The 26,024-nt window shown below is 42.7% G+C and overlaps 1 protein-coding gene across 5 annotated transcripts in view; it reads left to right on the forward strand.

The window, feature by feature from the left end:
- The window catches only part of fam13b (family with sequence similarity 13 member B), a 49,114-nt gene that overhangs the window by 17,853 nt on the left and 5,237 nt on the right, over window positions 1-26,024 (forward strand). For 2 of the 5 annotated variants that reach the window (XM_019884006.1, XM_019884011.1), the window contains 13 exons: window positions 3,067-3,191; window positions 16,071-16,115; window positions 18,778-18,876; window positions 18,961-19,027; window positions 19,106-19,188; window positions 19,884-19,917; window positions 20,378-20,471; window positions 21,795-21,881; window positions 22,125-22,404; window positions 22,970-23,111; window positions 23,541-23,622; window positions 23,975-24,115; window positions 25,760-25,965. In XM_019884006.1, the coding sequence (XP_019739565.1) occupies window positions 3,067-3,191; window positions 16,071-16,115; window positions 18,778-18,876; window positions 18,961-19,027; window positions 19,106-19,188; window positions 19,884-19,917; window positions 20,378-20,471; window positions 21,795-21,881; window positions 22,125-22,404; window positions 22,970-23,111; window positions 23,541-23,622; window positions 23,975-24,115; window positions 25,760-25,965 (1,485 nt within the window). The remainder of the gene's footprint in view (window positions 1-3,066; window positions 3,192-16,070; window positions 16,116-18,777; window positions 18,877-18,960; window positions 19,028-19,105; window positions 19,189-19,883; window positions 19,918-20,377; window positions 20,472-21,794; window positions 21,882-22,124; window positions 22,405-22,969; window positions 23,112-23,540; window positions 23,623-23,974; window positions 24,116-25,759; window positions 25,966-26,024) is intronic. The other 3 variants (XM_019884007.1, XM_019884010.1, XM_019884009.1) reach the window with 3 other exon arrangements.

The following is a 26,024-nucleotide window of genomic DNA, read 5'->3' on the forward strand; positions in this document are numbered from 1 at the left end:
GACAAATCAGTTTAAATATTTATCACGATGGTTACATGCTCGGTATCAATAGAAAATATGTTTGCTATAATGTTCGATAGAGAAAATGTGGAAGAAAAGGCAGGCAGAAGAAGCTTTAAGATATACCACAGTTCTCTTTTTTTCGCATGATTCTATCAATATATATCGAGGAGGGACAAGCTCCCCCCTCAGCTGTGTGACTAATCCCAGCCCAGCTCAGTAAATTTGCTTACTTCATCAAACTCAATCCCGCTTTTGTAACCAACAAGCAACCCGCTGAGAAACATGCATTAGTAGCAATTTAATGTTTCGCCATCGTGTCTCAGAACTTCTTTCAAAAAAGAACCCTGCACTGAAGCGTGTGCCTGACTGTAGTCTTGAATTCAATAAAAACACAACCGCGCGTCAATACCTTCCTTTGGGAAGGTGTTGGAATACTGCTCCCTGATTTGCTTGTGACGTGTATGAGCAGTTGGCTCGTGCAAATCAAAAATATTTGGGAATTGAAAAGAAGACGCCTCGCTGATTCGAAAGTTAGAATAGCAAACACTAGTTTCTGGTTATGTTTGTTCCACCAGAGTTTAGTAGACATAATCTGCACATGAGATACAGGTAATAATATATCACTAGAAGAATTGTGCCATAGATGGGTCAACAACATGGGTCAGATTGCTTAGTAACACATTGAAAATAAGCAAAACTAGTTGGAAGATAATTGTGATGTGTTTGACAACACTGGAATTGGAGATGCAGAGTTGTCCAGTGTTCGCACTCTCCACTCGACATCTCACCAATCCCCTCCTAATCGACTGGAGAAAAGTGCCCCAATGCTCGAGTAAAAATATATTTTCACAATTGAAAAGCACATTACCGCAATGATTTATCGGCATGTAGAGAAATACATGAAATCGGTGGTCCGGTGAACTCTCTATGACCCTTTCTTACTGTTATTTACTCGGCAAATAAGTAATCACTTTGAGCTGTCTTCCTCATCTTAACATGGTTGAGTCATCCTGGTGTGTGGCTGCACTTTGGATGCGACCGTGCAAGAATCTACCGCTAGCCAATAAGAGTGTCTGACTGTCTATATTGCCATGGCGACATGGGAGCAGATGGGTTTGCTGTCCGGATCAGAGCTGAGGACAAACTGAAGCCAAGGGAAAGGAAATGTAAAGTGTAAATGTGGGTACAAGCCATTAAGACGTCAAATCATGTATACAGTGCCGTGGAAAAAGTATTTGACCCCCTCCTGATTTCTGTTTTGTTGTTTTCCTCATATCTATCACGCACAAAGGTTTCAAATCAGCAGACCAATTCAATTTAATAAGGCACAAAACCTTTCTGACCTGGCATACCAAGCATTGTACTTTTCTCAGATGTCTTAACTCCCGCATATGACTAAATGTTGCCATACATACTATTCATTCATCTTCTGAACCGCTTGATCCTCACTAGGGTCGCGGGGGGTGCTGGAGCCTATCCCAGCTGTCTTCGGGCAGCAGGCGGGGGACACCCTGAATCGGTTGCCAGCCAATCGCAGGGCACACAGAGACGAACAACCAACCACGCTCACATTCACACCTAGGGACAACTTAGAGTGTTCAATCAGCCTACCATGCATGTTTTTGGAATGTGGGAGGAAACCGGAGTACCCGGAGAAAACCCACGCAGGCCCGGGGAGAACATGCAAACTCCACACAGGGAGGCCGGAGCTGGAATTGAACCCGGTACCTCTGCACTGTGAAGTCGACGTGCTAACCACTGGACTACCGGGCCGCCCGCCATACATACTATAAGATGAATTATTCACAAAAAATAAAAATAAAAACCGTTAAATGTTGAAAAGATACCACGTTTCCTCAGTGTGAGAAGGGAATGAAAGTGGACATTTAGTTGACAATTGTTTACATTTCTGGACTGCGTGTAATTATAATAGTTATTTTTGATTGTCGACAAAAATGAACTTTAAAATTGTCTTTCTTATTTATGCTGGGATGCTTTGGGTGCACGGGGGGAGCATTATTAAGTTCCGGAGTCAACCTTGCTTGTACTAGAAAGGGTGATGCTGATGTTAGCGCAGAGTATGAAATATTAGAAAATGTAAGGTTTTATTCTTCAAAATATTTTATCTAGTTAGTTGGTTCTATACCCAGTGAGTCGGTGAATTAGTTTGGTGATAGTTAATCGATCGGTTGAACAGATTGACATGCAAGAGTAGCAACTTGTGTATTGGGCTGGGTAAGACTGTAAAGTGATCATTTCGTGAGGCTAATAACAAATTGCTAAAGTCTTATTTAACTTAATATCACAATATCAATGAAAATACCAACATGCTTGCTAAAAATGTTGTTATTCTTTCATCACTGTGTCTATCGTCAGATATCCAGGTCGTGTTAACCCTCAAAGTTTTCCCCATCCCTCATCCTCCATCTTGTCCACCTGCTGAGTGGTTGTGACTATATTTAGATGTGTTATGAAACCGCCTCCGTTGCCTTAAATGTCACCGCTGAGTTAAATCAAATAAAAAGGTCGTTTCGTGTCGTGGGGTGACATAGCACCCTGACGGCTGGAGGAAGGGGGCAATTGTAAAGTTACACAACAGCATCACATTCAGAAGGTTTGCAGAGGTAACCTTGACTAGTTGATACATAGTTCTCTCCAAAGGTAATGGAGCGGCAAGGTCACTCCATCTCCCCCCCCCCCCCTTTTTTTCTTTTTTTTTCTTTTTTTTTTTTCTTTTGTCGTCGTATACTAAAGACATTTGGGTTTCAGATCAAAACAGGGATATCAGACAAAAGTTCAGAAGTGCAGCTTTCATTTCATGGTATTTACATCGAGATGTGTGAAACAACTCAGGACAGAGTACAATTTGTTTGAAGCCACACTTTTGCGTAGAGCTGGGCAACTACCCTGCCAACTGACGTGCACTGCTGACACTAACATGGCCATGAACAGAGAGGAGCAAGTTTGGGGGGGGGGGGGGGGGAAAGGCGAGCGAGTTTCCATTCATGGCAAAAAGCAGACATGAGCGGAATCATTTTCAATGTTTGTATTTTTTGTGGTCAGATCACAGAACTGCTGGACGATGACAAGTGTGAGGCAGAGTGCGAGGAGCTCCCCCAGGATGGCGAAGATTGCCCCACCTCCTCAAACTCACCGCAACGCACCTGCTACGACGACCCGGCCGACAGGTGAGCCTTTCGTGGTGTGGTCACCGCTCACAAAACACCTCATTTGGAACGATAAATCACAAATGTGTGTTGGTCTTGGAGTGTGCTTCAAGCGAGAGCCAAGCTTGTTTCTCACTGCTCGTGTTCAGTCCATCATTAATCTTTTCAGCGGCTTAATAAGTTTGTTCCGATGTTCACAAAATGGCTCACTCCATCAGTCTATTTTGATGCATGGCGGACACGCCGACCTTGACAACTTAACAGTGTGCGCCACACGAATGCCAAACACCAAAATTAACATGGTTTGATTGAAATACTCTCGAGAGAAATTGCAAGGCTATGTGTAAGGATGATGCCTTTGTTGGTTCGTTTTTTTTGAACAAAAAAATGTTTTTTTTTTATACATACGGTGCTGGGAAAAAAATGAGGAGACCACTGCAAAATTATGACCAATTAATACCCTACAGACGGGACAGCACTTACTTTGCTCTCCATACATTTGCTTAGCACTGCTGATCCCATCTTGAATGGCTCTTTTTGCAACAACCGCAAGCATTATCAAAGACATTTACATTACATATACGAAGACGCCTTCTTGAGGACGTTGACGCCGGAGCCATACTGGTTTGTCAAAGTGAGGCAAATTGTGAATTTGCCGCCTCCTTGGAGATGCATCGTCAAACAGAATACGGAATTATTGCGAATGGGCTGACATATTGCTCCGACGTGGTTCAAAAATTGTCTGTTACAGAATTGAAAAGAAAAAGGAAAATATTTCTATTCATTTTAGATTTCCAAAGTGTTTATTGCTCCCATGGAGTCTTGTATTAAACGTTTCAAATGCTTCTTTAGTTGCCCACACAAATGTATGTCCTTTCTCACTTGAGATTAACATGATACAACATGACAGTCTAAAACTGCGATCGATGGTCACCAAAATTTTATTTGACATCTTTACTTAACTCTCGCATAAAAACATTGATGTATTCATCGCATATATACCTGCCTACCAAACTTTATTTTCAGTAATGCCGTGATTGGCTGTTGCAGATGAGACTAGCCATCAATCAAATAAAAATGACGTCACTGTTTCTTTATATTTTTTATGTATTTCTGATAAGCAACTCAACATTAGTATTTCACAACACAAAAATAGTTCTTATGAAAATATCCTGTTTAGAAAATACAGTGTTAGGCTACTCTCTGGCTTTATTTTGCCTCATGACACACGCATATACTTAACCCAGATAGTGATGATTAAAAGGACAGGCGAAAACCCACTTTCGTTCTTGCTTAATCTGTCCTTTTAAAAAAAAAAAAAAATTCTCATCCTTCATCCCAAAAATGGGCGTCCATCCCTGGGACAGGACAGAGTGCCCATCTCTGGTGACTCTCACGTACGTAAGATGATTAGCGGCTTGACCAGACGTCGCAACTAGAAGGGCCGCCTCTAGGGAATGCCAAGATCTGGTCGTCTTCTCTCCTTTAAGATGATTAGCATTTGCCCCTGCTGCTACTGCTGCACTCAGACTAAAGCGCATTACACACAACATACTTCACACCTCTGACGTTCATTTGCATGAAGACACGTGATAGGCAGTGGTCACAGATACTTGACAAGAACATGTGCAATATTTGTTTCAATGCACGCAATTACAGAACTGTTTTTCCAAGTCCACCGTGACTAATTTAGAAAAATTACAAGACCAAAATGAAGTAAGATGAAATATAAAATGCACAAACTAATTACGGCCACGGAATTATATGGCTCCTGCGAGGCCTTAAAGTTTCAAAAGCATTGAATTTATGAATTCGGAAACCATACCTGAAAAAGTCTCAAAAGTCTTGAAATACATTGAACGATGCCATCATTGAATCGTCATCATTGCTACGCATACACACACTTACAAACCTTCACCGCTCAATGAGATACAGACTATAAAGTAGGCAGTCGCCCAACACAGCGATGTACTGGCCACAGGCAATCGGGCCACCATTAATATTGAACCCTTTTCTCTTGTCAAATTGTATTTTTCATGATTAAAAACAAAAAAAAAAGTACATTAAATATTTCAATGCATTTTTTTTTTTTATCCTTCACAATTTTCCAAATGTGTCCATATCTGTACCAAAATGAAAAGATTTCTTCCTTGGCCCAAGTAATTTTTGTGTAATCCTGCGAACAAACACAGAGATGACAACATATTATTCCTTGGCTGAGGTAATAAGGGAGAGAAAATTTGTGTGCGTGTGTCAGTTTCTAATTGTTTTGGATGAACTGTTGTGATAACTTGCAGGGACATTCAAACACATTGCATATCGTGGGCTACATGGTCTGCGTCTTAATGGCTAATGCCTACTTTGTGGAGCAACATGGAGGATTTATGCAGGTCTTCGTGTGACAGCTGCAGGAGTTTAAAGCCACCCTGGCCAGACTCTTTGGATCTTTGCAGCTCATGTGATTGTTTTAGTTGGCATTCAAGTTTCTGAGACGAGCCAGGGGGGATTAATGATGTAATTTAGGCTTTTGGGGGGGCCATGGCAAAGAAAAATTCGACCAGCACTGACCTGCCGGATCAGGATGAAGTGTTCAGTATGTATCATTGCTGTCATCCAAGGTGGGTCATGGACATTCTTATGGCTTTACACACGCACACTCGCACACACGCACACTCCAAAAAAAACCAAACAAAAAAAATCATTGCTGGATCTCAAAAATGACCGCTCACCTTCTGACATTTTTTGCAAATGACAAATGAGGCTGTCAGCAGGATATATGAGCTTTTGGCTAAGTGATGCTGAACCCGCGCGATGACACGCAGCAAATGTTAACGCTCGAGCCATGGCCACGTCTCAAAAACTAAGAGGCTCTACCTCTAAATTCGAACACAAAAAATGTTTAAAGATGAATATCAACATTTCAGCAGCCTCTCGAAGAGCTGCATGCATGTCATTTGATCCGCATTGGCCTACATCGGCTGTTTATATCAGTGTATAGGGTGTGCAGACACAGCCCACCTACCTGCTTAAATATTGCAGCGTGCATACGATAACAGTAGAATGCCAGGCATGACAACATATTTTCACTGGAGTGACTCGTCAACTCCAACCAAATGGATATGATGAAGGATACACAGCTAACCTTTTTACAGCCCTATTTATAAGTGTGTGTTTTGTTTTAGCAGTCCTATAAGCAATTCGAGAAAATCATTGTGTGTAACTAGAGTGTTACGCAATTCAGCTGTAAAGAAAGATCGTACGTGCCGGAAATAATAAATCTAATATTTAAAAAAAGGGGGAAAAAAGTCTGAATTTTCAGACAGGAGCACCAAAGGGACAGATTGGAAGCAGAGTGACCAAGTTCGATAGGAATAGAAATCAACTTGTCAGAGGGACATCCAAGGTTAGATGTTTTAGGGAATAAGTCAGAAGAGAGCAGGTAGCTTGGACTCATCCAGAGTCGAGATAGTGAGTATATTGGTAGTATACCTGTCTAGGTGGAAGGATCATGCCTAATGGGGCAATTGAAATGGACAAGAAAATGATGAGCCTGAAAACCCAAATTTTCGAAACTAGGTCGCAGAGTGGATTAATCTCAAAACGCTTACCTCACGTTTCTGTGCGAACAAAGAATATGTTCCCTTAAAGCAGGGGTCCCCAACCGCCGGTCCGCGGACCGGTACCGGTCCGCAGGGCATTTGGTACCGGGCCGCACAGAAAGAACTTGCCTTATTTCTGTTTTATTTATTTCGGAACACGAAAGATGTTTTATTTTGAAAAATTACCGGATTCTCTTTTACATCCGTCTGTGTCACGCTTGACTCACGTCAAGCCACACTTCTCGGTCACGTGACCAATGACGCTTAAAAACAAAACACTAAAGCCCGCAAAATGAGTAAAAATGCTGCTTGGAGATCACAAATGACAGCGGCCTTAAAAGTACGTTCGAAACAACTGGATCAAAGTTATGGCTGAATACTCTGAGATCGCCACAATAGCACTGTTGCTATTTCCGACATCCTACCTGTGTGAGGTGGGGAGTTTCTGCAGCAACGGCGACTAAAACAAAATTACGAAGTAGACTGGGACATAAACCACACACTTGAGGTGTCATTGTCTGCTATTACCCCGAGATGGGACTGTCTGATTGCAGAAAATCAAGCTCGGGGCTGTGGTGAGTCGTCATTTTCATGCACTTTGAATTTGCGTTGTATCGTATTTTGAAGGCATTAAACATTACCAGAGCGATAAGAGTGTTGCGACCAGATTAGACGCTCCTTGTGTTTATTATTATATTTCGAAAACACCACCGTTTTCATGCAGCTCATACCATATTATTTTGTTGTATTAATTCGCCACACCTTAAATGCCGGTCCCTGAAAATATTGTCTGACTTTAACCGGTCCGTGGGGCAAAAAAGGTTGGGGACCCCTGCCTTAAAGAGTGACGTGTTGTCCCAGTGCTCACGTGACCCTGCGGCGAACACGGTCAACATTAAAAAAAACAATGATGAAATACCGTGCTACATTCTTGCTGTAGATGCGGCTTTGAAAGCAAACTATCCTCACAAATCCAGGCCACGCAAATGTCTCCTTTCCTCCTCGCTTCACATTCACCCCCCATTCTTGCGGGTTTGTTTCCATGGCACAGTTTCTTATTCTCTGCTTTTGGTGACATCTGTAGCAGCATTACAGTGCCACACAGACATGGCATCTATGTACTATGTTGTTTCAGCGTTTTCATGTGGAAAACACACATTTCTTGAAACGATTCAGTGTTTACGAGTTTATTTGTTCTAAAATCCAGCTGTGTTTCCATGTGGACATGGCCTGAGTCAGGTTCTGTCTGCATGGCAACAGTAGAAAACAGACCTTACCGTCAGTCAAGCGGCACACAACCCACTTCACTTTGTAGCCACACACTGGATGCGAGCATTCTATTTGTGAAGTGCAAGAGCAACTGATACTCACATGCAAAGGTGAGAGACTGTGACTGTTTGGGAGTTGTTCTTCAAAACAGGCCGCGGTTGACCACCGTGTTGGTATGAAAAGGGAGCCTCGCAACCCAAGGCGTTTATCGCCACGCCGTCAACTGCTGCGGGGAATGGTAGGCCTCCCGTTTGTGTCGCATGTTATCGACTTGTGGAAAATGTCGTGCAGCGTTTCCCAACCTTTATTAAGCCAAAGCTCATATTTCACGTCAGCAAAATGTGACGGCAGGCCACCAAACGAGATTGTTTACAAAAACCTACCTTGACTTATGAGTTTCATTTGTTCCATGACGAGGCTTGTAACTCAATTTACTCATATGGTACGTCACTCATAACTTTCACATCTTCGATCGTCTTTCACGTACAGATGGACGATGGATCAAAATGTAATCGTTATTTTGATTTGGGATTCTCACGATCCTTAAAATATTATAATTGAAATAACGTGCAGAACGCCACAGTCCGTTTACAAGTTCATAACCTTGTGTGTGACATTGAGTGGTTCGGTCTGTCGCTATACATCAATGGAAAAGATGCAATAAAGATACACAACAGTTGACTCACACACTAAGGGACAGTGTGAGTTGAGGACAACTGTAAATTGGACATTAGCCCAAAAAAAAGTCTCATCCGGACATTCCCTCCTCGCACCCTGGCTCGCGTACCATCCTTGCGTCCTGAATTTTCCCAGTGGTACGCTGGTTCCTTGCTGCGTGTAAGAAGATCCGCTAACTGACCCAGATAACACCCGTGCCTTCTCGCTTCTGACCCATGCTTCCTGGCAGCGCATTGCTATCCCGGGAAGACTTATTTCTGAAGGATGTTTTGCGCCCCCCCCCCCCATCCCATTCTCCTTGTCACTGAAGTTTAAGATCTAGATAACTTCAAAAAATGTCCAATGCGGTTCATTATTTATTCCTGACAATCGAATCTCTTATGTTCCATTTGAACAATATGAAAGGTCATGCCATGCATGCATTGTTTCAGTCTGATGACTTTGACTACCCTGCGGTGAATTTTCTACTCACTTTGACTCGTGTTCATTTTGTTCACGTACTGCATTTCACACTGACACTCATTCCACAGGGGTGCATTCCACTTATCTTTCATTGTACGTGTGTGGATTTTACTCACGTTCACTAAGGTGCAAGTTACAGTGCACTCACTCACTGCACCAATGTGCTTTTTACACCAACTCTCAATAGACTAAGATGCATCACCCTGATTTTTCACTGCAGTCGCATAGCATGCATTTTACTCTCATTCCCTGCCTTCGGATACATTTTAGACTCCCTACACTAGTGGGCCTTTTACACTCATCCATTGTGTGATCGTAAATTTGACTTTTCATTTAAGTGGGGTACATGTTATACTCACTTTCACTGCACTAGGATGCACGTCTTACTCGGTTTGACTGCCGTACTGAAAATTCTGCCTATGAATCCCTCCTCATTTGGTTTAGGTGGTTAATTGATCTCTGGATGAGGGTTAAACAAGCGACATGTAGGTCAAATGAAGACCACGGCCTACTCTTTAGAAGTGCTTTACTTAACTGTAGTTAATTATTTACATTGGGAAAAGAAACGGGACACGAAAAAAGGAGCTGAATCGGCAGAAAGTGGACTTACTAAAGCTTTGACCGACACTCGACTAAATTGACTTTATTGCTTCTCGTTGCAGTTGAGTGAGTTCAGTGCCCTTGCGTTAAGACATCAAAAAATGCGTGACACAGTTGCCTCCCACAGAAAGTTCGAGTCAAGCCGATAAGCTTTCTGCCTTCGGAGGCAGCATCAGATTGATAACAGATTGGCTGTATTACCCAACCAACCCCTCAGGTGACTTGTGTAAACCCCTTGTGCTGCAATTTCTACGATGTTTGTAACACATGGGTTACCCCATATGTTACAATTTCTACAATTTTTGTAGATTTTTGCGTATTGTCATCTTTAAATCAAAGACACAGCATAAAAAGTGTGTGATATGAAATATTCCAATTCATGTTTTATTTATATAGATTTATATTTATGTTTTGGTCATAGCACAATACCGCTTTTATTGTCCATAGAGGGCAAAAATACAAAGAAAAAATAAGAACTATATGTGTATGTATAGCACTGATGCCACTGAACATGTCGAGTGGTTGAAAGTGAAATAAATATTCAGGAATAATACTTTTACAATTTTTATAAAATTGTATGTTGCGTTATATAAACTTATTTAGATCGACTGCAGCACATGGGTTAAAGTGACTCGCAACAAATTGACTTACTTTTTGGCATGCTAATGGTGCGTTTTCTCTGGTGGCAGCAGTACTATTATCAAGCAAACAAATTAGGTTTGGTCAGTTAGTGTAGCAGATCACTGCCATAAATTCTTATTTGTGGGAGACGCTACTCCAAAGCAGTGTCATTGGTAATTTACGCTCACCTTCATTCATTGGTTATACAATTAGTGATGAAAGTCCTCCGGATTTTCCCGGAATTCCGGATTTTCACGAAAATTCCTCTGGAAAATTGGGGGGAAATTGCCTAAAATTAATCCGGATATTAGTTGACAACATTGAACAAACACGAGTTTGAGTTTGTTGTTTTGCTGTCACGAGTGTAGCCATGTTGAGGCACTAACACTAGCAACAGGAACACCCCTCCCCTCTCATTCTCATGGCCTCGCCATATCTTGGAGATTTCTAAATTTCGGCGAGAACGGAAGCCACAAAGAGTGCACGTGTGCATACAAAAGATTCATTGAATGTCGAGTACAGTGATTCCTCGCTACTTCGCGGTTCGTTTATCGCGGGTTCAGTGCGTCGCGGATTTTTTCAAACATATTTAAAAAATTTTTTTTATTTATTTATTTTTTTTAAATATACATGCAGTACAGTACTGTATAGGTTGCTCTGTGTGACTCGCTGTTGTTTTGCAGCTTCTCGCGGACCGTTTGCGGACTTAAAAAAATATATTTTTTTTAACCTGTATATGTTAATTGGGCGCTACTTCGCGGATTTTCGTTTATTGCGGGTGGTTTTGGTCCCCATTAACCGCGATAAACGAGGGATTACTGTATTTGAATAGCGTTTTGTGTCAACTAATGCGTGATCGGCCAGGTACGGCCCCAGCGCAATGTTCAAACAGGTAGACAGGCAAGCTGACATACGTTTAATAGACGCGAGTGTTAGGAACAGGTTCAAGTGGTCAGTGGCTTGAGGAAAAGTACTTGAACGGAGATTTTTTTTGTCCGACTACATTAGAAAGGTTGACAAACCTGGCAAGTCAGTTAAAATCATATATATATTAAAATATTAAAGGCAACTCATTATACTCTTAGTATTACTAGATCTATATCTATCTCAGAGCAATCTGGAAAAAAAAGTAGAAATTTTACTTTCAATTTTTGTCAGAATTTTGTTCACAGATATCGCCAGAATGCACCACAGCCATCCATTTTTTCAAAAATTTTCAGGGGGCGCCCCCGGACACCCCTAGCAGGACTTCGCACCTTCGGTGCTCGCATTTGTATTTTCAGGAATTTTCAGGAAAGTCCACTTTCATCTCTGTACAAAGGAAGTGTAGCAAACAAATGCACTCTTGGAGTTCATGGAATGGAAAAATAGTTGTGGGGTTTTGTACATTTGTCCAATTGTCACACCACAATTGGCCAAACCTTAACCTGACATTTTTCTGAAATAGGTAGATAACTAATAGTAAATTAGATTTTTTTTTTTTTTAAGGCCAAAGAAAATGGGCTGCAGAAGTACCCTGTCGAGCAAAAGCAATTTTATCTACAGTCTATTAATTTGACGGGAAACCTTCATTTTATATTTATTACATTTTCATGAGTTATTTTAGTCTCTCCCCCCCCCCCCCCTTACATTTTCCAATGTGATTGTCTCAGTAACTATGGTTTTACATTTTTCAACTATGGATTTGATTTCTTTCACAGTCTCACATTAAACCAATACAATGTCAACGTTGGAATGGGCCGCAGGCCAATATGTACAGGGAGTGTTGGACTTCAAGATAAAAAAAAAAAAAAAAAGTTACGACTCCTCACGAAAGGGATGGTGTGATTCAGCCTGGGTTCCTTTTGTCCTGTCCTATCAATAATTCACTGCATGTCTGAGGACTGTGCCGTGCGGCCAAGTGGTCGAGCAAGAACTCCTCCTCAAACAATGAATCCAAAAACTCCTCCCGCAGTCTCTGACTCTTCCCTCTCTTCTAACTGGCTCGCACAGCCGGAGTTCCCTCCCCAATCCCCCCCCCCCCCCCCCCCCCCCCCAACTGCTGGTGTTGTTGCCCGGTTACGTCAGGACTTTACTTGAGTAGCGCCACGGCTAGATGTAGGATGCGGCCGGGTACTGGTCTGAAGACAGCAGCTGGATGTTGTTCACCCTACGGCAGGTCTCACTGACCAGCAAATAGGCGCAAGAGTGCACTCTGGATTTTGTGGTTATTTTTGAGAAGCTCCGTGTTAAAAGTGGTACCAGCAACTATGAGGATGTCTTGTGACGTGCTGCTGCAGAGGTAAACACGCCAGTTGCATAACTCAGGAATGAATGATTGCTGTGGCATCGCGCAATTCTGAAATCAAAGTGGATTCCCCCCTCTCCCCCCCTACCCCTGGATTGGTTTTTTTATGAGTCGTTTTCATTCGGCCTGTTCCGTTTTGGACTCCAGACTGCAGAGGAGTCACATCATGAAGTGTCCTGTAATATCCATTGCGTTTGTTGAGTCGTTTTTCACCTCTTTTAAACCTCTGCATTCATTTTTAGTATAAATTTTTCATTGATTCATTTATTGTAAAAAGAAAAATACGAGCAATATTATTTGTAGAATACATGATTTTACATACAAATGTAACAAGTTTGATTTATACAATTATTAGTGCATGATAAAGTAAGATCACCAAAAATGGATTGTTGTTTTTCATATTTTTATTCATTTATCATTAAATAATTGGTCATTTTTATTGAAAAAGCAAATTTAAATTAGTAAAATGAACATTGTTATTGTCAATAGGTAAGGGATTGATTATAATTAAATCATAATAAGTGTACAATTACTGAAACTTTGTTTCATTTGTTTTATATTATAGTTGTCTTTCAAAAATGCTTTCTGTTAATCAAGTATTTGTGTTCTATCTCAGTAGCTTATTGTAAAATAAAACGATTTGTGCTTATACATTTAACACTTTCTATTTTATTAAACGGTTTACAACAGTTTAATTATAATCATAACACCACAAAATAAGGAAGAATCATTTTCATTTCGTTTTTGTATTCAGTGTTGTATTTTGTAGGCCGGTGGCAACCCACGAAGTTACGTGAATAGTGAATCGTGATGCAGCCGAATTCAAATCCAAGCCTTTTGCGAGCCTTTTGCCTTTAATCGCTCGTTCCGTCCACTCCACAACCTGCTTAGATGTCACACCTAAAACAGGTCACCGACTCATTTTGACCTGCTCTGCATAAAACATTGGCGGGGGGATGAAATTGGGTATTCACACGATAGTATGGCACCTTTAAATAGTTACAAAATAAGAATTTTGTACATGCACTTTAGTTTCTTTTTTGAGTATAATAATAAATATGTTTGAGTGCAAAAGCTTGCCCACCCCGATTCGATAGCGTCGTCGACACCTCTCCCCCGGCCGGGCTCAATGGCAGCTAATGGATTAGTTTATGATGTGTCTGCATGTGTCTCAGTCATACTTGCTGACTCACCTCCAGCGTGGCCTGCCCACAGAAAAATTGCTTTGGGGGCGCACGACACGCTCCGGCACATGTAAATTCATAGTTGACACCTCAAGCTGATTTTTAAAAAATATATATATATATATATTTTTTTTTTTTTAATCCGCAACATACACTTGTCACTTCGTGTACATTTGGTGCATGCAGCGGACACATCACACACAAGTACCACGCCGCACAACCCCCACCGTGTGCCACTTCTCTGAGCAGCCGACAAAAGTCGATGCAGCTCATCTTACTTTTTGACTTTGACATAATGTTCTGGAAAATTAATTGTTGAATGAATGTGTGTGTGAATTGGGAAATGTGAGGCTTTGTAAAAGCACTTTGGATACGATATGGTGTCGATAAAGTGCTGTATAAGTGCCCTCTATTTGCCATTTACTGAAGTCGCTGTGGGCCTCTGCCCTGCCGAGCTGCCAAGTCAATGTCATTCGGTGTGGGGTTGTCACAATCTCGCAAAATTGAGACGCATTTATAGAAATGGGCAACGATGACAAAACATTTGGTTGCAAGAAAAAAAAAATCCAAAGTTGTAAAATTGTAGTGCCTCTCGGACATACGGCTGCTAATGCTAAGTTCTACTGATTCTCCTGGTACCTACAGGAGCCTTACCGAGATGTGTACAAATGCACTTGGGGTGTTTTTTTGTTTGGTTTTTTTTCTCCTTTAATCAAATCATGACAATGGCTTTATTGATCAGGTAATGTTGCAAGAGGTGCTTGAAATTGTGCTATTAAGCTGATTTGGCACCATCATTGTAGAATATGGGCAATTTATTATTATTATTTTTTTTTTGCAATTGCTCATTTTCTTGCTGTTAGAATTTCTTCTCAGACGTAATCAATTTTGCGTGGAAGGGCCCTATTTCTCGACTCCATAGTGTGCTCATGTCAAGACTTGACATGTTACCCCACAGGTCCACTGAATTGAATTCTTAGCTTGGTCTGTCAAGAGGCCCCTCAGCCCCCCCCCCGCCCAAGGACAAGTCGCTGAGTCCTACCAGTGTCGTGATGACACGTTATCAAGGGTTACGTAATGTTCTAGCGCTAGTCAATGTGGCCCTGAGTAGGACAGAATGAAAATCTCTACCGGGTCGTGGTTGAGCTTCCATGGCAAAGAAGTTTGATATACAGTAAATGAGGGGTAATATTCTGTCATCGTGGTAGGAAGTGAATTTGGCATCTTATTTCCATATCAGGTCATCTATCACAAGTCAAATTTATCATGTTATAACATATCACATTTTAGCATGTTAGCATGCTGATTATCACGTTGAAATTTGAAAAGTTAATCATCAGATTTATTAGAATTTTTTTATTTTTGATAAAATTTGTGTATTTTCATTTAATATTTTGTTGCAAATATATAGACACCCTTTGGTCCCTTGAAAGCTGCAAAATAAATTTCTTTTTATCCATCTCAACTTTTGTATTACTGTGTAATTTTTGTTTTTTCAGCCAATATTTTTAATTTGTTTTCTCATTTTTTATTTCCCATTTTTGTTTTTCATCTAGGCTTAAGTATGTCAAAGAAGTTATTTTCTACTTTATTCTTTATACAATTGTCTTTATGTGCAGCTATTTTCCTATAGGCACAATAGCACACACCTTGAACTGTTTTCTGCAAGTGTGCCTCATTGCATGTGTCGCTATTGTTGTTGCCTCATCTCAGTGCACATATCAAAAGAAATGTCTTTCACGTCGAAGCTTTATAAGGTTTTTCCTCTCTCACACAGACTTGAGTGTGTGCTTGAACTTTTGCGCACCGTTCTATAACATCACTGACATTGTTTTGTTACGTAAACGCGCTGCCCTGGAATGTACCCGGTGTGTGTTTGCGAGCATCCGCAGCCATGTCTCAGCTGTGTGGAGACAACAACTGTGCAAATGTGACCACACACACACGCACACACACAGTCTGATATCGTATTAACAATACAGTAGCCTAAATATCAATTTGCCTGCCTCCATTGGCGCCGCTGAGTTTGTCAATATCGCCTCAGTGGCCTTTGTGGGCATCCTTGTAGCCGTCCTTATTCTCTTTCCTGTTTTGACTCCCACACACGCACATACTCGCCAAGGTCATTCCATGTCTGTAACGGCAGTCCAGGAGAACAGGATGTTCTAAGCGCGGCGTGGTCTTTTTCTTCTCTCTGCAGCTCCCATCTCTCCCCTGTGCCCATGTTGCCTGCTGACTCTGCAGAGTGAGTATGCACGCACACGCGCACACACACACACACACACACACACACACACACACACACACACACACACACACACACACAGTTTAATAAAGGTACACAGATAACTACCGGTATGTGAGAATGAAACATGGAGGAAGGCAGTACAGGTCATGTAGAGCTTATTTTACCATTGTATTTTTGTCAAATATTTTTGTATTTTACATCACAAGTTTCACTTTTTTTTAGTATTTCTGAAATAAATCACATTTTTCATGATATTCAAATTTTTGGACGAGCAATTGGAGCCAATGTTTTGACTTGGGCCCCCTCCTAACAGTAAATAGAGCCACATTTCTTTGAACAACGTAACAATCATTTCTGTGATGAGGAAGAGCATGGTCAAAGTGCGACAGACGCATGTTAATGAGATGTGAAGATGGCATAAAAGTGCTGGGTCAGAAGCGATCGTGTCACAAACCACAAAATAAGGGGGGAAATGTAGCTACTCACATGACTGTCAGCCGGCGCATCGCGTGCTCAAATCCATTTTGATGTCAGTCTTCTTAAACGAAGGCTTTAGATGCTACTTTGCGGACAGCTGCATACACAATATTACAACAATATGTTCCCATCACGTGTACCAAGCCCGTGGTGGGCCTGTGAGCAAAATTAAAAGAGAAGGACAAGAAAGGAGGCGCATCACAATCTCACTAAATCTTAAGGATCAAGTATCTGACAAAGGTGCGTGGGATGAGCGTGACCTTTTACAGTCTGGCTTCGTTCCTTCTTTAACGTCAAGAAGTCATATATGGGGAGCCTCAAAAACACAATCTGGCTAGCATATTCACATCATAGGGAGTCCACACTTCACATGAGGTGAGTGGCCAACTGATTTTTTTTTCCTCCGTTTCCCCACCTAGTCCAAATCGGAGAGGAATCATTGTGCCCTGTACAGTGGGCCTTAGTCATTAGTCAAGTTTCACGATGCGTGAAGCCAAATTCAAGGACAAATGCATGGTCCAGAACGACACACAGTGATTGAATTAACGCACGGACGCAAACACTTGTGTTGCAGCATAAAATTATTTATCACCAAAGCACAGTTGCAGTACAATGTCAAATTATTTTTTTAAATTTATTGTGGACTTTGTAAATGTTGATGGCTGCCAGTAAGTTCTAATAATGAACAAACAAAAACTTGCCAAATCCAAGCCAGTCTTTTTCTCTTTCAGCACCTTTTTTTTCTCTAAGGTACGTGTCTCTCAAGGCATTCCACTTTATACACGCACCCACACCCGACCTCGCGAACTGCAATGACTGTATATGGAATTACACCCACAAAAACGCTTACCCTGCATTTGGTCTGAACGCAGCATTAGAGTGCTGTTGACATCATCGCTGGCTTAGCCCGGGCTGTAGCTATTATGAAAGGCTTAGGGCAAACGCAGCCAACCCCGCTATGGACATGTTCATCCATAAGCGTCCCTTGTATCGATCTCCACCTTATCATACATACATATGACAACATTTTTAAAATAAATACATGTTTATACTATAATATAACAACAAATATGACGATCTAAACATTATAATATGTATGTAGACCATATTTTATTAACAAAGATTATGGTGTGCAATTGACTTGAATGCAGAATTGTTGTTCTCCTAGTACAAAATATGCTGCAATAACTGTCGCACACTAATGTTCTTGATGTAATTTTAAATAAATGGAAATTCAGACAAATCTGAGAGTGGATTTCTATAGGTTGGCTACTCAGCTATGGGATTTTCTTTCTTTTTTTTGTACCTTGTTCATTTATGTTTCTGAACTGAAGTGTGTTTCTCCTACTGTATGAAATGAGCATGGATGCACAATTTTTAGTGGTTCTGGATTCGAATTATGAAGTTCAAAACACAATTTTAAAAAAAGTATTCAAATTTTGCAGTTCAAGAAAAAAAAATTGTATAAAAACTATTGAACCGTGACTTTAAAGCAAATGTGTCAAGCTAAGGCCCGGGGAGCCAGATGTGGCCCATGACATCATTTTATGTGGCCTGCGAAGGCAAATTATGTCCGTTGACTCCATATTTTTTTGCAAATTGTCTCCACTTCACAACACTGACATATTAGATACTCCCGAGATTTTTTTGTGACCAATCCTCCTTTCAAAATAAACTGAAACATAGTTGGACGAGAATTTGCTGTCTTCTGATTTCCAAACTAGTTATCCATCATTTTTTTTGTGTGTGTAAAAGTGAGAGCATCAGACGATCAAACATTTATATTGGTTCGCAGCCATAATGGTCCTCTGAGGGAAACCAACACTACAATGTGGCCCGTGACAAAAATTCGTGTGACAGCCATGCTTTCAAGTATCAAATGAACAGAACCGTGAATTTTGTGTTTGGCTGCATCGTTAGGAACAATCGCATATTGCGAAATGTTAGCACACGTAACGCAGCGCACCTAATATAACATGGAGCAGCACATATCCTAACACTTGTAAAAGTGTAACCGATGGTCACTGTGTAAAATGTGTCACATGCGTAACTTAACTTGTGAAACAATGCATAGCAGCCCTTATTCCCCAACGTGTAAAACAACAAATGCACCGAACACCCATCACTCTGGAGTTGTAAAATGCACGTTGCGTGTCATTGACCACGTGTTGTGTGTCTTCAGGATCATCGAACAAACCATCAGGGCAGCGGTGGAGCAGCATTTCTTGGATCTTAAGTCCTCCATTGACCAGGACCTTGGCAACTTTGACAGCCACCAAGGGTGACAGAACAACACAATTTGACATGCCAAGCTTTGTGTGACACATTCTCCTTATCCCCTGAACCCTCTTTTACCTTCTTTCAGTGACACAGCGCAGCCTGCTGTTTGCCTTGGTGAGCACCAGAAAAATACAGACCAGAAAGACACGCAGGTGAGGATGGAAGTCTTGGAGCTTGATTTGCATCCAAGACACAAACTGTTAATGGCTTCTGCTCCCTGTTCCTCCCAGAATGCACTGGGGCGCCTGGAGGAGGGTTCAGGAATGGAGCTGGATGCCGTCCGAGATACCCAGAACAACATCGGCGCTGCCAGGTACATGTTCATAACTGCCTTTGATTCAGTTTGGAAAATGTCTCTCTCGCATGCTGGGGCCACTCAAGGCTTCCGCTGGCGGATAACATCACCCACGTTTACAAATCGTTTGGCTGCAGACTAAACTGAAATGGCCTAAACGTAACAAATAACAAAAAAAAACGCTTGTGTCATCATTCTACATGGTCTGCATGGTTTAGCAACGCGTCATGGCTGCTATGATCATTTGGGCATGGCAGTTAGTACGTCCAGCAAGTAAAACATGTGATTCCGATAAGGCAATTTAGATTCAAATTTTAAAATCATGTGACATGTTCACATGCTTTTGTGCGTGTGTGTGTGTGTGTGTCACACACACAGTATATTAACGACTCATCAACTCTTAAATTAATTATTGACGATTTTGATTGCCATTGCGATGGATCGACTAATCTTGGCGCCGTTAATGTGCACAGGCCGGGACGTGGCCTGAATCTATGTTCAACGATGAGGTCGGTGGGTCGAGTAAAAAAAAAAAAAAAAAAAAAAAAAAAAAAAAAAGCAACAGGCAAAAATCTGTCGTGTTCATCTGAGAACCACACTATTTTTTATGTATACCCTTCATTATGTATTATCTCATAATAATTTGTTCCCATGGACCCAAAAGGCATTTTGGGAAATATTTTGATGTGACCATGTTTGTGTTGTGCTTTCAGTGCAGATCATCAGCCTGGTGATGCCACACATTGTGTAAGTTAACTCACTTATGGCACGCTACATTCGTAAAACACATAACGGAACATGTAACATGTCATAGCTTAGTGTACCATATATCTTAGTGTAATACGTGTCATGTCACACATGACATGATAAATGTGCCACGTTGTGTATAACGCGATACATGCAACCTGAATGCAAGACAAATAATGAAACGTAACGAAAAGCGTGAATCGTAGCATGTTACCTCCCCTCACACACCATAACGTTGTGTAATTGATTAAGTAATGCACATAACGCAGCACGCGGCATTGTGTATCACATGTAAGTGTAACGCAAACCACAACTCGTAGGTGATACTAGAAATGTAATCCAGTGTAACACACAGGGCACTGCGTAAGGCAACATAAAAATTGTTGAAGGTGTAAAATAACTTTATTTAACAGTGTAAAAAGTAAAGTCATGCACATCTTCTCTCGTTCTCACCTTGCAGGACTCTTCATTCGACCAGAATGCCAACACCAGCCAAATGTTAAGCAGTGGCCACGCCCCGCACATCCAGCTGTTCCCCGACCACCAATGGGACGGTGCGTGACAAAACAGACCAAAACATGACTCATCCTCCTCATGCAGTGAACCACTGCCTATATGCCATTTGCTTGTTTTTTTTAACTGTATAACATTAAAATTATATGCCCCCTCCCCCACACACACACACATACACAAAAAAAAAAATCACCAATTTGTGCTTATTGTACCACCCATAAAATGTTGCCCAAATGGCCTGTATCGTCTCAGGGGACATGACATGAGGTCAATCACAACGAATTTCAAATAGGTTTGCGCAAAGGCGTGTGGCTACTTTCTTTGACCCCGCGCATCAACTACTGAGTCAATCTTCACAAAACAGGTAGAATCTCGGAAAGGGAATCCCAATCTGGAATCATTTAGAAGAGCGGTGTATATTTTAGTGACTTTACCTTTTGGCCTACAATTTGACCTTGTGGGTCACGCAACCTTAACTAAAATTTTCATGAAACGTAACTTTGAATCAAATGGGAATGTAGAAAGTGAGGTAAGCCTCCAAAGCTTTCCTAAAGAAAGAAGTTGTTCAGCTCATTTGGTGCAAATCATGTTCCATAACGATGGGAGCAGAATCCGTACAGCGGCATCACCGAGCCCACTCTCCAAATCAGTGCCCCCTCTGTCTGTCCAGAGGGGCAAGGACAGACAGAGGAAGCTTCGGCAGTCAAACAGGCAACATGTCGTTCAACAAAATGTAAGAGTATACAAATGAGTCTGAAGTTGCGTTTTAAACATTTCCACTGAGGTAGCTGCTCTAATTTGCGTGGCGAGGGCATTCCAGAGCACTGGAGCCTGAATAGAAAACACTCTAGAACCTGCGGACTTCTTTTTGGCTCTTGGAATCACGAAAAGACCAGCGCGTTGTGAATGAAGAGTTCGGGGTAGGACATACGGTGTCATTAAGTCAATTAGATAGGAAGGTGCCAAGCCGTGTACTATTTCATGAGTACCAAAACCTTAAAATCGCACTTCATTGCACCTCATATGGCCCGAAAGCCAATGCAAAATGTTCTTTGCTGGAACAGATTAGTGCCATTCCCACTCATGTCTCTGGGAAAAGATGATTTAAGATTGTGTTTTGAGTTAGGGGCATTGTCACGGAACTCGTATCTTCAGTATAGTTTGCAATCAGCGCAATTGTTCAAAGGTTTGGGGTCATATAGAAATCTATCATGTCAGGCAGGCCAATTAAATGCTCTTCCACGAGGACTCACTCTCATGCTTGTGGTGCAAAAGCAGGACGCGCATTTGCATTGACCGAATGTTGCCGACCGATGGAGCTCACTGCTCGTCTTCTCCTCCTCTCCTCCCTTCACCCCAAACAGCACCACCTCTTCCTCATCATCATCACCACCACCTCCACCTCCCTCTCATAGATTTCTCATGTATGCACCTGCAGAAAGAAGGCCAAGGTGAGTGGTTGTACATGTGCGAGCGCACCTCTCGCCCAACCAACCAACACCCGTCCTCGCTCTCTCCCCGATTCTGCTGTCCATCGGATACATAGGGAAAGGGCTCCTATGACTATTCCTCTTTTCTTCTTTCAATGGGATATTTTCCTCTCTGTGTCTGCCCCGAACACATCAAAGCCTCCCATGTTGTCTTTACACCAACAGAACGTGTAAGACTTGTCCTCCACTTGTGTCCTCCGGCAGATCCGGTTCCGGCCTTCAAGTCCTGGCAGGACGACAGCGAAAGCGGCGAGGCTCAGCTGTCCCCCCTGGCGGGACGTATGGTTCCCCTCCCACTGCTGCCCCTGGAGGAGGATGACGGAGATGAGGGCGGTGGCGAGGGCGGGGGGGAGGACGCATCGCCCTCGTCCTCCCGCTCGCACCCACACCTCCTGGCGCGCCGCTTCCTGGACTTCGGCGTGCACGGCGCACAGCGCTTCTTGCAGCAGGATGCCGACGCCACCTCCCCCACCAAAGCACACAGGTGAAATGCAGGCCCAAGAAAAAGATTAGCTATGTTTACTCCGTTACCATTACTTTTACACATTGGATAAATTGTACTTGTCAGAATTTTTTTTTTTTTTTTTTTTAAATATACATTTTAAGACACGCTATTGACTTCCTCCCTTACTTTGAGCTAAATTTCACCAAGTACTGAACTTGTCTTTCCATCCATCCATTTTCTAATCCGCTTCTCCTCATGAGGGTCGCGGGTATGCTGGAACCTGTTTGTAGCCAATCGCAGGGCGCACATAGATGAACAACCATCCGCATTATATCGTGTGTGTGTGTGTGTGTGTGTGTGTGTGTGTGTGTGTGTGTGTGTGTGTATATATAGAGATATGTAGATAGAAAAATAAACCCTGACTCTTCAAGACACCATAAATTTTTGAAGGGATCAACGCTTGCCCCAAACTCAACCTAAGATACGAACCGAACCGTGGATTTCATGAACCGTTCCACCCATCTTGAGTATAGTCGCAAATGCTTTGTTCCGACTTCCCGCCCTTGCCCTTGGCACACACTTGACCTGAATTCAACCTCTTCAGGCCGAGGCGAGCGTCGTTCGGCTCCAAGGAGGCGCTGAGAGGAGGCGACTCAGTGACGCACCAGCTCACCAAGAAGCTTCAACACCTCAAGAAAAAGATCAAACAGTTTGAGGAGCAGTTTGAGAAGGAGAAGAACTACAAGGTACGAGAGAAATCGCAAATGAGCAAGTCATATACTCTGCGTTTCCAAATTATGCAAATGGTGTTTTTCTCAGATTTTTATCAATTAATGGCACTCTGCATCATTTTCAATTCATCAGCTGTCACGGAACAGTTGGAATATTTTTCAACAAAGCTCACACTGCAAACAGTGTTATTTTCAAAAATGAAAACATAGTTTTTGTTCAAATTTACTCTTCGAAATGATGATACCACAGCAGTGTCGTGGGGAACACTGACGAAAAACATTCTAGATGAATATACGTTGTACTGTACAAGGATGTTCAATGTAATATGCTCACAACAGTGAACGAGTTAATTGGGGTGCTCCTGCGGTAAACTCCATTGATTCGACCCCAAGCCTGCGTGCTCTTGATCATATCCATTTTGGGGGGGTGTGGTGTGTGTGCAGCCGTCTCACGGCGACAAGGCAGCTAACACCAAAGTCCTCAAGTGGATGACTGACCTCACCAAGATCCGACGGCAGATCAAAGGTAGACGCGCCTCGCGCGTATGTGTGTTTGTGTGTGTGTTGTATGAGCTGTGAGTGTTTAGCGCCATGGACACCCACGCGCCCAAACACACGTGCACACACACACTGCATGAATGCAGCACTAACCAGTGGCTCTCACACATCCACCCTTCAGTGGGACGCCAGCGAAATTGCAAACCCGTGAATTTGTACAATGGCTGTTATAGCACCCGACACGTGGCGCCCAATCTCGTGGTCTCCCTCGGCGAGGCGACCGTCGCCTCCTTTGTGGAGGCCGCCGCATATGTCCTGTGAATAACCCGAGAACCCGCTTTCCTCCCTCTCTCGAAAAAAAATCCACCCGACCGACCCAGGACGCCAGCACCACCTTTTTCCCAGGAGCACGTTGAGGCACCAGACTGTGCTCCACTCACACAGGCGCCATCCTGCGCCGCCCACCCTCACGCCCCCCTCACATTGCGCACTCGCCCCCCACTCGGGCCCGTGTCACCTCAGTAAGTAGCAGCCTGCCCGTAAGTAGACGCGTCCACTGTTAGGTGGCCCTGTGAGAGCATCCCTCCCGCTTCCTTCATGTCGACACGTGCTCTCTTTCTCTGTGTAAATGTGTGTGCTTGTGTGTGTCCATCCTATGTGTGATGTCATTCAAGCTGTTGTGGTTGTTATTGGGGTTGTTTTGAACACAGCAATGATATAATTCATTCGCTCTCACACATACACACACTCACTCATCCATTCATGTTTTCTGGTTTCAAGCATGGGTTTCAAGTTTCAAGTCTTTGTTTGTGTTCAGATTCGGGTTTCAAAGCCGGGTTCCAATTTCGGGTTTTACCGTGTGATTGGGGTTTTCAATTGTGGGTTTGAATCAGGAGGAGTGTTTTCAATGAGATTTGGAATTGGACGGTTTAAAGCGTACGGTTAGTGTTTTTTCAATATTAATTATTTCAGAAACCCACCATTAAGTTTAATAATATGCAAAAAAAAAAAAAATGTTCAATCTCATCACAGTATTTTTTTTTTTTTATGTAATTGTTGGTGAAGTCATCACTAATTATATTACAGAGGCCGCCATATTTCTCCGCAATCTGTCTTCTAGTTTCACGAAAGAGACAAACTTAAGCGCGAACATAGATCCTCAACATGTTGACGACCGCATGAGGAACAACTGCCATGCACTTACTCTGTCACGCGACGGAATACGTGAAGTCGTTTTGGATGCCATTTTGCTTGCACTTCTGCTGGAATGGGTACAAAGCTTGCGAAGTATTCTCTCTCCAAGGCTCTATCATGCGCATGCTTAAAAAAAGCGGGCGTCGTGAGCTTCGGTCGTTGCATTATATTATGTCGCCACTAGGTGGCACTAAAGTCTACACACTGTGCCTTTTAACCCTTTCTGGGACAGCAATTACTAGAGTGGACAATTTATCATGTGATCAGGTTACACAGGGTGTGTGAAAGGGTTAGGTTGAGCTTCAGGTTTTAAGTTGGTGTCAAACAAGGGTCAGGGTTTCCATTTAGGATTTCAAACCAGAATTTTGGGCTTCTAATTCAGCTTTTCGGCCAGTGTCAGTGAGAAGTGACAGTTTGTTGCATGGGTTGGGGTTGGAAAGTAGGGTTTCAAGCCTGCCTTAGGGTTGGACTCTCATTTTCAGTCAAGGTACGGATTAAAGTCTTGGGAAGGGTTTTAAAGTAGGGCTTCAAGCCATCACAATATCAATTGCTTGGGTCCACCATCTTTCAATGTTATCGAGTCGTGCGTGCGTGTGTGTGCGTGCGTGCGTGTGTGGGTTGGGGTTGGAAAGTAGGGTTTCAAGCCTGCCTTAGGGTTGGACTCTCATTTTCAGTCAAGGTACGGATTAAAGTCTTGGGAAGGGTTTTAAAGTAGGGCTTCAAGCCATCACAATATCAATTGCTTGGGTCCACCATCTTTCAATGTTATCGAGTCGTGCGTGCGTGTGTGTGCGTGCGTGCGTGTGCGTGTGTGTGTGTGTGTCAATGTTGCATGCTGCATGCGTGTCTGACATGTTGACATTGACAATGGTGTTGGTGTGTTGTTGCCGTCAAATCAAGCTCAGTCGTCGGTTGCTCTCTAAACTTCTCCCACGTGGCGTTGTTGTCCTTCTTGTCGGTTTGCGGCACAGACGCCAAACAGCGCGCCGAGAGCGAGCTGGGCCCTCACACTCGCCCCCGCAGCAACACGCTGCCCAAGAGCTTCGGCTCCTCTCTGGAGCAGACGTCGACGCAGCAGGCCTCGGCGCCGCACCCCACCCGCGAGGAGACCATGGAGCTCATCCAGAGACGCGTGAGCGGCAAGCGGCAGGAGGACGGCTGGCCCGATGACATCAAGGTGAGCCGTCCGTTAGCCTTAGTAAGGTTAGCGTGGCATCGGACGATGTTGACGCCATT

Source organism: Hippocampus comes, unplaced genomic scaffold, assembly GCF_001891065.2.
Source record: "Hippocampus comes isolate QL1 unplaced genomic scaffold, H_comes_QL1_v1.1 scaffold156, whole genome shotgun sequence".
NCBI classification, from domain to species: domain Eukaryota; kingdom Metazoa; phylum Chordata; class Actinopteri; order Syngnathiformes; family Syngnathidae; genus Hippocampus; species Hippocampus comes.